The sequence below is a fragment of the Papio anubis genome, chromosome 12 (genome assembly GCF_008728515.1).
Source record: "Papio anubis isolate 15944 chromosome 12, Panubis1.0, whole genome shotgun sequence".
Classification (NCBI taxonomy): Eukaryota; Metazoa; Chordata; class Mammalia; order Primates; family Cercopithecidae; genus Papio; species Papio anubis.
This window is the reverse complement of record NC_044987.1, coordinates 71588541-71601071: the sequence shown is the minus strand read 5'-3', so window position 1 is coordinate 71601071 and position 12531 is coordinate 71588541. Positions and strand designations below refer to the sequence as shown.

Genomic DNA, 12531 nt, shown 5'->3' with positions numbered 1-12531 from the left:
TGACCAGGAAAAGGGTGAAGTGCATGAACCTCATTTCTACTTAAGGGGACAAGGCCCCCATGCTGGAAACAAGAGGAAAATAAGAACAAGTCCCAGTGAAATAATAACCCAGTTCATGTTTACTGTGCGAAGCTCTCAACACATACTAGCTCCTTTCATCCTCACAATGATGCTCTGGGCAGGGGTTCTCTTGGTCTTACAGAGGAGGAAACTGGAGTACAAAGAGGAGAGGTGCCTGCCCATGGTCTCACAGATAAAGGGGCAGAGCCAGGCTGGTTGCAGAGCCTGTGTCACCACAGCCACTGAGCAGGCCTCCTCCCCTCAAAGCCCTTCCCAGCCACCCACCAGGGTCCCAGGAGGGCCACTTACCCCTCCTGGAGAGGTTGACAGATCTCCTCACTGAGCCCAGTCTCTCGAGAGGGTAGTGCTCCAGCTCCTTGGTGATGTACAAATGCTTCACCTATGAGCAAGAGAGACAACATGCTTGCCCACCAGTTTTCCCCCAAATCCTAGTCTCAGGGCCCCTAAACTCGACCTACCCCCAATTCAGTGCCTGCCACCATTTTCCTCTATTGCTAGGAGGCATGACCTTCGGCCAGGGAACCCAGGCAAGTTGAATCATAGAGCAATGGGCCTCAATCTCCACCCAGATGCAGGCAAACTAAGTGGGAATGTGTGTAGCTAATTTGTGTGTATGTAATTAGCTAATTTTAAAAATTCACACAATTTTCTGTTCTATTGACCAAAAAGGTTGAGAGTTTGGTGGCTTTAAATCAGTGGAAGAAGAAAGTGACCCTAGGACCATGCGTGGTATGCAGAGAGCATGTTTGGCCAAGTAAATTATTTGAGACAGGTAAGATCAGCAATGCATATGCACAGTGACAATATATGTAAATACATGCACATATACATATATATATATATATATCTCCCCCGATGTGTGTTCTAGTTCTGTCCTGTGGGCTAGAAAGAATGCTGACTCTAGTGGGGAGAAGAACTGGTCCCACCATTAGGCCAGCAGGCCTTGGTGGCCTTAGTCCCAGGAATGGACCAAAATTTAATGTGACCCCTCCCCACCACCTCTTCCCACTGTTCAGTGCACAGTGACTCAGACAGGGCCCCAGGGATGCACTTGCCTGATGGGGCCTAACACAGTGGGAGTTGAGGTTTGGGTACCGCGTCCCTGGGTCCAACGTGTACTGCTCAAAGTTCTTGTTGATGTTCTCTGGGGTTGTCTGAGGTAACAGCCGGTAGAGACTTTCCCTGGAGGGAGGCGGAGCCTGGAGGTCAGGGATCACTTTTGCCACCTCAGGCCTTGTCCCCACCCTCCCCTACTTCCCCCTTCCTCTGGTTGAAGGGCTTCCTGGACATGTTTGTCTAACCCTTCCCTGAAATACCTGACACTCCTGGTTCTTGAGATCTGCAAAGTGGGGAGAAGGTCAAAGGAGCCGAGAGGAAAGGGGCACCTGGGTGACAGGGATGTTGGACTCCTCCACCCAGGCAGAGGGGAGGGACGCAGGGCTGGCAGCACGGTGGCCTGTGGTTTTGCCATAACCATGCTCAGCCACGCTGCCTCCTGCGGCCTGCTCCCCACGACCACAGGCTTCCACACCCAAGACTGTCAGAGGCCTGCCTCCGCCTGGCAGCCCTGACCTCCCCCTGTCCACCAGCTGTCACAGCCACGTGGCCAGCAGCAGGGGTCTGGGAGGAAGCCCAGGATCTCAGCGGTGGGAGAGGCCTGGAAAGCCAGAGAATCCAACCCCCATCCAGGACAGGGGACTCAGTACTGCCCTGGAAGATTCCCTTAAATAAACCTCTCTGGCTCTTGGGTGAACGAGCAATGCTGGGGAGTGCCAGCTGCAGGGCCAACCCAGATGAAGATTTCTCTTTGTCATCCAGGGCCCAAGGTCGTGGCCCCCAGAGCAAGTCACTGTAAGAGTCAGATCATGATGGAGAAAGCGTCCTGGGGATGCTGATGATCAGATCAGGCCACACATGGGAAGGCAGAATGGAGGAGGCAGAGGCTCCAGGTATATCCAGCAGTCACCTGAGGGGTGATCTTGCCCCCTTTCCTGCCTGAGTGGCCCTGCCCCCCGTTAGCAGCCCTGCTGTCAAAGCTCACCTTTCAGCCAGCAGCTCCAGCGGAGGGGTGCCCTGGTTCCAGTTCTTCACCATCCATGCCGTGTCAAAGGCTGCCAGGAAGCCGCGGGCACAGCCTGTACCCATGGGCCAAAATGGCTGCAAAAGAAAATGTGCAAAATTCCAGTTGATTCTGATAACTCCCAGTCTATGATCTCATTGTACCCAGCACACACTGATTACCAGGCCTCTGCAGGGCACTGAAGGGACAGAGAGGTGACAGGGCAGGGATGCTGCTACCTGTGAGGATTCACCACAAGGTCAAATAACTGTAGCAGAAAGTCAAACATAAAGGGTGCTATGATGCAGGCATCGCAAAACTGCTTTAGGGCTCAGAAAAGGCGAGACAAATTCCCACCCTGGGAGAGGGAGATGGAAATCAGAATAAGCTTCTTAAGAGTTGCATTAAGCTGATTTTCACAAATGGATGGGATTCTGATCCTGATCTACTTGGGAATGGTGTGGGCTACGGCATGGTGGTTGGAAAACGCTGGTGCCTGATGGAAGAACAGCCATCTGTTCTGGGTGTAACATGGAGCATGGGAGGAAGGCAGGGAGAAACCAAGCTCGGAAAGGAGTCCGGGCCAGCAGCAGGATGGGTACTGAGGGCTCAACCAAGGATCTTAGGTTCGAGTCCATGCACAATGGTTCCCAAGGACCAAGTCAACCAAACTAAGTGCTGACTAATCTGCTCCATGAGCACCCAAAGCATGGTTTGGAATTTGACTCTTAACTTGGAATAAATACATAATCAGTGCTCATGCTAAAGAGAAAACTTTCTCCTTTCTGAAAACATTCATTTAATCTAAGGGTCCTTGCACCCTTGCAGATTTTCTGGGAAGAATTTTCAGCTGGGGAGCTGTGAATGGAAAAGAGACTTTGGGGCCCATACGCCTCTCCTGCACCCTGTGTGATCTCAAAGGCCACAAAGGGCCACCCACATGAGGAAGAAGTCTTGGCCCAGCTGAGGGTCCACACACTCTGAGAAGGATGGCCCACGTGGCCCAGACCGGGGCTGCCTGATTTTGTACTTCATCAAAGAAGTCAGTGCAAAAGAGCCAGGAGATAGAAGAGAAGGCTCTCCTAACTACACTGAGTCCAAACAGGCTCCTCTGAATGCAGCAACAGGACAGGCTCTGAGGCCGGGACAGGCTTGGCAGAGTCCTGCCAACTGGCTGAGAGCCTGTCCTCTCCCCACTGCACAACAGCAGATACTGCCTGCCAGAATACAAATGTGGGATCTGTCTTGTAGAGAAATGTGGGGGCTCCGAGCGCAGGCGGTACCTCAAGCAAGCTGTCACCCACGAGGGCCACAAGCAGCTGGTGCGCCTGCCGCTCCCGCACCAGGGCCGCGTTCTCTGAGGCATACATGCAGGTAAAGTCAAACATGGCCACGTCAGGCTGCCCATAGTGGTTCATGGCAAAGTCTAAGGATGGCAGCTGGTAGTTGGTGGCAAAGTCTGCAGCTTCCCGGGCATAGGATAGCAGGTTGTCTTGGTTCACGTTCTCTGCACACAGCAGCATCTCCGTGTCGATGTAGTCCTGGGGAAGATGAAAACACAGTGAGGCAACCTCCCCCTCCAAAGGGCTAGCCTTCATACCCACCTCTTGGCAAAAGGACTTGGAATGGGTCTATACAGTGAGGCTAGTCAGAAAAGACATACAAAAACCAGGGCCAAGGGAATAAAGAGGAAATAAATCAGCCAGCTGTGAGGGTTAACACAGTTGTGATTACGCATCAAATTGGGCTTTGAGCTTCCTGGCATCCAAGGCAAAAGGGAAATGTGATATGCTACAGAGCTTTCCTTATCACAAAGAAGGAAGCATAGAAATTCCTCAGGGGAGGCCATTTTTCCCTGGCATTAAATTCTAAAAGATCTATCTCACATAGGAATTGCAATAGGGCGCGTTGAGAGCTGGAATGAACAGTGCACTTGATAACGGTCTTGGAGCAAACAACGAGCACATTTCATAGGGCTGGTTCTCGTGAGAACTTTCAGTACAATTAAGAGACAAAGGAACCATCAGAAAGTGTGATTTTATAATAAATTCAGCTAAGTTAATGTGATCCAAATATGCCATGTTTAGTGGTCAAAAAAGACCAGAAGAAGAAAATGGGTAACCTCTCCCACTTTCCGACATCAGTGACCCCTTCACTTGATGGGCTGAGGGCTCCTCAGAGCTTAGCTTTTTTTTTTTTTTTTTTTGAGACAGTTTCACTTTTGTCTCCCAGGCTAGAGTGCAATGGCGTGATCTCGGCTCACTGCAACCTGCAACCTCCGTCTCCCAGGTTCAAGCGATTCTCCTGCCTCAGCCTCCCCACTAGCTTGCTTTTGGTGCTAATTGTTATGCTCCTCTCATGGGGAGTGCAGAACCCTGAGCTGCAAGGACTGGAGTATCCATCCTGGAGGGACACTGGCAGTGAATCACAGGATGTCAGGATTGAAGAGAGCTGACAAGCTTAGTGTATCCCCAGAGTCCAAGCTGCTCACCGTGTGGCTAAAGAAACTAAAAGACCACCTTTCTCAAAGGTGACACAAAAAGTACAGACACCTGGAATGGGAGGGGACCAGTGTGTAACATGAACACAGGCTTTGGGGTCAGTGAGAGCAACAGGTCAAAGTCCACCTCTGCTGTTTACCAACTAAATCTGGGCCAGTTATTTAACTTGTCAGAGTCTCTGCTCTCTCATCTGTAAAAAGGGAATATCAAAACCTACTTCACAGAGCTGCGTGAGAAGACGGAATGAGTGTACACACGAAATCCCTAGCCCCATGTGGGAAGTGACTGATGAATAGGAATTCCTGTACCCTGTAATTCATGCTGGCTCCATATATGGCTTATGATGAAGTATATCCTGGACCCAGCCAAGGCACCCTCAATCACAAAGGTCTTCACAGTCACAGGGTACCGCGTCTACAGCCAGACTGACCACTGCCTCAATTTTCTGAGTAGCCATGATTTCAAATAGCCTGTTCTGGAAACTCATATTTCCCCCATCCAAACCAAACCCTCCAAATTGCAGCCAGCACTGGTCCAAGAGCTCTCCGTCAGGCCCCAGTGTCCAGGATGGAATTCCTGTTATTTGATTTCTTTTCTGATCCCTGTTTCTGCGGCCACATGATCACTTCTCTCTCCGTAGACGTGGAGGTGAGATGGGGGAAGACAGAAGGGAGAGGTCTCAAATACCCCCCCCCTCAAAACATGCCCCAAGCATCCCTAAGATGGAGTGGGTGACATTACACAATGAAGACAGTGCCCGGCATGGACTCCTCATGCAGGAGAGTGGGGACTCAGCAAAGGGAAGACACTGGGCTAGAGCTGGCTGGAAGCCTAGTGGCCTAGGGCTGCTGTGGGGTCTCTTAGCGGCTGGAGGGTCCCAGATGAGTAGGGGGATGGAAGAAAGAGCAATACCATAGGGAGCAGATGAGGAAAAGGACAGGAGGACAGAATCCCAGCCCACACATGTATGGGCCGGCAGAGGCAGGGGCCCAGGGAGGTTGTGGGATAGGACATCCTCCTTGTGGGGAAGAGAAAGATGGACACAGCTGAGAGCCCAGAGGCACAACTGCTTGAAGAGAAACTGCTCTTCCATCGGTAGCCATGGAAAGAAGCCCAGAGATCAGCTGGAATCAGTGGGGAAGCAGGAAAACCTCTTGTCCAGAGGTTAGTCATTCATTCAACAAACATTTACTCAGCACCTTGTGTGTGGCTATGCGGATCCATGTAGGGAGAAGAAAACAGAAAACTTGCCATGCCTCCAGGGAGCAAGAGAAGAATGTAAATTTAAACAGCCCAGGGAAGATGGGTCGGGAACTCGGCTGGACACCTGGAGGTTCAGGCTATAACTCTTATTCCAGTCAGGTGTCCAGCCTGTGGCCTCCAATTTCTTTCCCATCTTGTACCTTACGCTCCTCAGCACCAGCCTCAGGAGCTGCTCCCAGGGGCCTCTGAGGGAGAACGAAAGGCCTTGATGAAGACAAGCATGGGCCTGGAGGGGCTTTGACAACTGCCAGGGAAGCAAGTTGCCATAAGCAACAGGTTGCTGCCTGGGCAAACACCCTGGGATGACCTGAGGGTGACCTTTAGCATCCCAGGAGGCCAGGGTGCTCTGCAAAACACACAACCTATCAAGCTTTGCCTGCCTGTCTAGCCCCTCCTCTGCAAAGGTGCCCACTACCCCTACACCCCTGCACCCCCCAGTTTCAGATGAAGGCGGCAACTTCAGGAGGCAGCTTCTGTGAGGCAGAGGGAAGAAGGGGACGCCGCCACTCCCAGACTGACAGTCAGCAGTGGGACACTGCGGAAGCCCATCGCCCACCCATCTGTTGGCATGCTCAGCCCACTTCACCAAGCCCACATTCACAGCCTCCGTCCACAGCTCAGGCTCTCAGCAAAGACCTGAGCTGAAGTGGAGAAGGCCTACGGGGCGGCTGGGTTACTAATACCACCCAGCCGGCTGCCAGCACACGCAGGAGAGAAGATGGGCGCATTCTTCTCTAACAAGCAGCGATGAATGGCCACCATGCTGCCTGGGCTCCAGGCAGACACCCAGACAGCAGGCTGACCTTGGGCTGCATGATCCTTATCTTGAGGTGGCAGCAGCAGTAGTGACAGTGGTAGCAACAACGGGGGCTCTGGAAGGGTTGAACACCTGACCGAAGAAGCTTCCAGTCAGGGGCCACTACTCCATGTTTCTTCCTTCCAACCCTGCTCTGTGTTTAAGCATGAAGTCACAAAGCCACAAGGCAGAGGCCAGGACGCCAGCAGGACAAAAAAGCCAATGTGCAAACAAGGCTGAGAAGTTACAGAGGGAATCTACAAACCCACCCTCTGCCAGGCACTGTGCTAGCTTCTCTGTATATATCTCCTATTTGCTCCTTCCAAGAACCCTTTCAGGCAGAAACTATCATTCCTATTTTGTAAATAACACTGAGGTTCAGGAAGGATAAATAGTTTGCCCACAGTCTGGAGTTGGTACGTGGCAGTGTCAAGATGCAGATTGAGTCTTCTTTGACTGCATGAATAATGAAATTCCCCCACAAGGTGACAAGGGTCCACAGCGTGAAATTCACAAGTCAAAGGATGCCTATGTCTCATTACGACAAGGAGCCCCCATCTGCCTCCAAATGACATGTGACCTCCCAGAGAAGAGGCAAGGCTGGATGAGACTTGGGAAGGAAAAGACTCAGTCAATCCACATTAACACCTGGTAAAGGTCTCACAACGGCACACGCCCATGTGCAGAAAATTCTCTGTGCATATTGGCGTGGGCTGCTTTATCCACCACTCGTGTAACACCAAGAGAAAGAAGGGTGTGAGCGGGTGGCACCTTCCCCACTCCTCCCCTCGCTCAGTTTCTGGCAGGACCACATCTGCTTTCACACCTGCCGAAGTCACCAGCCCAGGTCACAAAGTCGGGACATCGCAGCCAAGAGGTACGTACGTTAATGATGACACCTTTGTCGAGCAGGCTCTGCTTCTTGGCTGTCATGACAAAATAGTGGGTGCAGTCCTTGTAGTAAACAATGTTCTCAAGATCTATGCCTGAAAAGAGAAGCATTCACAAGCTCAGTGTTACTTCCTCAGCACCAACTGTGTGCCAGGGACTGTACTTTGCCTCATTATTGGTCTCGTTATTTATCTGCAGACTATTCATGTTAGCCCAGTTTTTAAGGCATACAAGGCTGGCAAAGATAAAACAGAGTGTTAGAATCTACCCAAGTCCAAGCAGCTAGCTTCTATAGTTCCACAGAGGCATTATTCTTGTTAAAACTCACAATGTCTGCAGGGGTTGTGGGCCAGCATTTATAACTTAGAGGCAGGTAATTTTGCAGAAAAGCCAAGTGCCGGCCATGGCCACATAAGCTCAGCAATGACACGGCTGGGATTTGAACCCCAGGCCATCTAGCTCCAAGTCCTATCCACTGTGCCCTCCGTGTGCCCATGGCTGCATAGAGCTGTGGGAATTCTCCAGTGACCATGCCAAGGAATATTTCTACCATTTCCCTGCTTGGATGTGAAAACCCAAGGGCAGTGGTAGGAACAACTCAGGGTAGAAGGCTGGGCTGTATCTTTTTGCACTTTCCACCAATCACAAGACACCTTACACACTAAGTTCCTGCATTTAAAACCACACTGTGCAATGAGAGCTTAGCTGCATTGTTCTTAAAGGGAGGTCCCTGGCCAACAGCATCAGCATCACCTGAGGACATACTAGCAACGCAAATTATTGGGGCCCTTCTCCAGACTCACTGAATCAGAAACCCTGGGGATAAGGCCAGCACTCTGTGCTTTAACAAGCTCTAGGTGATGCCAATTCATACTCAAGTGTGAGGCTGACTGGCTTATTTGAAGGGAGATAAAGGAACAGCCACATGGCAACATAGCATTTACACAAGGCGTGCTGGGTAACTCTAGGAACACCTTTATTATAGTTAAATAGGATACAGGCATCAATGCAGAGGGCCCCCAGGAGAATCAGGAAGGTCACAACTGTCACTTTCTGAGGGCACTGTTGTGAAACAATGGCCGAAGGTGACAACCACAGCAAAGTTTAAAGGAAGTTCACTGAAACGTGGAAAAACACACTCAATGTCCTGCTCTCATTTATATTGAGTGGCTTGAATAGTTACTTTCTTGGGTTTTAGGGGAAGGGAGGGTTGGAGGATTCTCAAATCATTCAAAAGGACACCATATGTTGGCAGGAAATATTCAAGCTTTTAATGAAATAATGCAATGGAGGTGAAACTCAGAGGGTCATGCAGTGGGCACACACCCTCGTGGCCAGTGAGAGGTACAATCTCGCTCAACAACTAATGCCATTCCTAGAAAATGATCTTAAATATCTGTAACAGTAAATAACTGGAAGGCCTACATCAGAGGTCAGCAAGTTTGTGTGTGTGTGTGTGACAGACCAGCTAGGAAATATTTCTGGCCGGTGGGCCCTATGGTCTCTTTCATGACCTCTCATGGTGGAAGCAGCCATCAACAGTCATGTAAAGAAATGTGTGGCTGGGTGACCATCAGCTTTTATGTATGGATGCTGAAATCTGATTTTTAAATCATCTTTATGTATCATAAAATATTTTTTTGATTGTTTTCTTCAGCCTATATATATAACCATTCTTAGCTCGAAGGCAGTATAGAACCATGTGGCCAGCCATAGTTTGCTAATCCTTGGTTTCAATGCTTAGGCAGTGACAATACATCAATTTGATGAGATCCTCCACAGCCCCTAAAAGTGACCACCAGGAGGATGATGTTTGGAATGTGACGCTGAATGAGAAAAGCTGAATAGTGTGGACACCGTGATTTGAGCTGCAGTCACGTAACAAGCAAGCACGCCGGTGGAAAATGACAGAAAAGGAGTAGGTGAGTCTGAAGACTATTCCTGTGTGAGGTGGTCAGATTGTGGATGATTTATTTTCTGTATAAAGATTTTATTTAACATTGTTGTTCCATTGCTTTTCAAGGAGAAATACGTGGGGTTTTTTTGTTTTTGGTTTTTGAGACAGTCTCACTCTGTCAACCAGGGTGGAGTGCAGTGGTGCGACTTCGGCTCACTGCAACCTCCGCCTCCCGGATTCAAGCGATTTTCCTGCCTCAGCCTCCTGGGTATGCTGGGACTACAGGTGTGTGCCACCACGCCCCGCTAATTTTTTGTATTTGTAGTACAGATGAGGTTTCACCATGTTAGCCAGGATGGTCCCGATCTCCTGGCCTCATGATCCGCCTGGCTTGGCCTCCCAAAGTGCTGGGATTACAGGCATGAGCCACCGCACCCGGCCGAAATAAATGTTTTTAATCAGGTTAAGAAGAAAGGAAAAATATCTAGAATTTGCTTAATTGGAGACAGACGACTCATCCCCCTTTCCCCTCACCCTGTTTTTCTCTGCTGTCCCTATTGCCACCTGATGAGTCACTGGTTTATTTGTGTTTTGACTGTCTATTCTCGTAGAACATAAGCCCAAGAGGGAGGGATTGTGTTTTGCTCACTGCTCGTTCTCAAGCCCTAGAACAACATCTGGCACATAGTAGGCATTCAATAAGTATTAGTTGAGTGAATGAATCAATACCTCCTATCCTCTAGGCCCGTGGCCGGGTGACAACTGGTGCCAGTACAGGTTATGTTCCTGGGCATACCTGGATGTCCCTCTTGGGGAAGGGCAACTGCTACATTGCACAAAAGCACCTGGGAACCTTCAGGAACCATCCATAGGTGACTGGCTCCCTCCTCAGCATTCCCTAAATATCCTGCTGACCTCGGGCACAGTGCTGGCCACCTGCCTTAGGATGGTTTACACTGATATCCCTTACTGGACAGGGAGCCACTGTGGGAGGGATCGTGTCAACCTCCACTTTGTACCCCACAACACTGAGAATTGACACGTAATGAGCACTCAGCAAATGTCCACTATCTCCTTTCATGTACAACATCTAGAACATTCCCTCAAGAATCTCTCTTGTCCCAGAAGGAATCCTGTCTGTATTCACTGTCCTAGGGAAAATCGTTACTTCCACTGTATCAGAGTGAGTCCCTCCAGGCCCAAGAGCCCAGAAAGCCAGCATACGCCTCTGCACACCTTAGAAACTGCAAACTTTAGACCTTGGCCTGGTTGGGAGAAAGGTGAAGGTCCCACCTGTTTCTTCTTTAAGGTCCTGAAAAAATTTCTGATTGAAGATGAAAGCCACGCCGCTAATCTCTTCCACCTTGGCCTCTGCTGTGCTGTTTCTGTTTATGAAGTTGGCGGTGATGGCAATTGCCAGCTTCCCACGGAATTCTTTTCTTCTGAACCCTGCATGAGGAGAAAGGAAAAAGTGTGTCTATCTTCTGGATTTGGTGTGAAAACTGAAAATGATTATTGGGAGAGCTGTTCCCAGATGCCTCCCAGGCCAGAGAAACCAGGATTCTGGATCTCTAGAGGACAGGAGCGGGCAGAAATGCTGAGGTTTGCTCCCAAGGCCTTTAAAAGTCCGTGAGATTTTGTCCTTTTCTAAAACCTATAGGACTTGGTTAGGCTTCAACAAACAGAAGGCCAAAGGGATCCTTCCCAACAGGCAGTCACAGGGCGCACCCTTTTAAGGATGTGTCAGGCATTGTTGCTAGATACACTCATGAGAGACCCGCACACACTTTGAATTTATAGCATTAAAACTACTCTGTTAGCATTTCTCATGGTGCCACCACCCCTGGCCCCCTTGAAAAGTAGATTACGCAGGACAGGGATTTTAACAAAGTTTCTTTGTATCTCCATTTTTGGGGGCTGTATTATGTCCCTCTCCAACACACACACACAAATTCATGTGTTGAAGTCCTAACCCCAGTACCTCAGTATGTGACTCTATTGGAAACAGCGTCATTACAGGTATAATTAGCTAAGATGAGGTCATACTGGAGTAGGGTGGGACCCAGCTTACTCCAGTATGACTGGTGTCCTTTGAAAAGAGGAAAATAGTGCACCAGTTCCCAGTAAGTGGCACTTAGTACATCTGCAATGCATATATAAATGAATAGATGGCATTCTAGCTCTCATTCGTTTTTTGTTTTGTTTTGCTTTGCTTTTCAGACAGGGTCTCACTCTGTTGCCCAAGCTGGAGAGCAGTGGTGCCAATCATGGCTGACTGCAGCCTCAACCTCCCAGGGTCAAGCAATCCTCTCACCTCAGCTGGCAAGTAGCTGGGACAATAGGCATGTGTCACCATGACTGGCTTATTTTTTTTTTAACTGTTTGTGGAAACAGGGTTTCATCATGTTGCCCAGCCTTAGTGCTCTAATTCTTGTTTTCAATGATTTACATTAAAATTGCTCTTGAATGGCAGTGCTATGGAGGATCATAGCAGCTGGTGCAGGGTAAATGCACCAGATAGCAATAACTGAAGCATACCTTTAGAATGACCCTGTATGGCTGATGCACCTGAATGTGTGTTCTGAGCTGGGGAATCCAGGAGTGGCCAACCCCAAAACTTGTTCCTTCTCTATGAGGGACATTTGAGCTCCTGGCCCATCCTGTAGAACATGGACCATACAGGGGGATCCAGGCCCTGAGTTCTGGGTTGGATGAAGGTTGCCAGGTGGAGGTTAAGAGGAGGGTGTTAAGTGAAAATGCTGTATAAACTGCCCACTGTTTACAAGCAGTTGTGGTTTTCCTGCGCGGGCTGCCACCACTGGGCTGTGAGGTTGTGCTGTCCAGCCCGCCGCCATTGGACCATTTCTGTAGGGAAGCCGGGTCACCTGTCCAGCCCACCGCCACTGGACTCTCTCCCTTGTGAATCCCTAATAAAACCCCATGTCTGTTTTGCTGGCTCTTGGTCTCTTCTTTGGCCTCTTGAACTTGGTACTTTCCCTATTGAGGTTCATGGGGGTTCGACATAACAGATGGTCACTTTTCA

At 49.7% G+C, this 12531-nt stretch overlaps 1 protein-coding gene across 40 annotated transcripts in view; it reads right to left on the bottom strand.

Annotated features, from left to right (window-relative positions):
• The window catches only part of MICAL2 (microtubule associated monooxygenase, calponin and LIM domain containing 2), a 295251-nt gene that overhangs the window by 130149 nt on the left and 152571 nt on the right, over nucleotides 1–12531 (bottom strand). For all 40 annotated transcript variants that reach the window (XR_002517066.2, XR_002517069.2, XR_002517067.2 and 37 more), the window contains 6 exons: nucleotides 10782–10937; nucleotides 7586–7686; nucleotides 3424–3681; nucleotides 2123–2238; nucleotides 1137–1263; nucleotides 370–460 (listed from right to left, as the gene is read on the bottom strand). Coding sequence is in view for 34 of the 40 variants with exons in the window: in XM_017948611.3 (XP_017804100.2) it covers nucleotides 370–460; nucleotides 1137–1263; nucleotides 2123–2238; nucleotides 3424–3681; nucleotides 7586–7686; nucleotides 10782–10937 (849 nt within the window). In the remaining 6 variants the exon portion in view is untranslated. The remainder of the gene's footprint in view (nucleotides 1–369; nucleotides 461–1136; nucleotides 1264–2122; nucleotides 2239–3423; nucleotides 3682–7585; nucleotides 7687–10781; nucleotides 10938–12531) is intronic.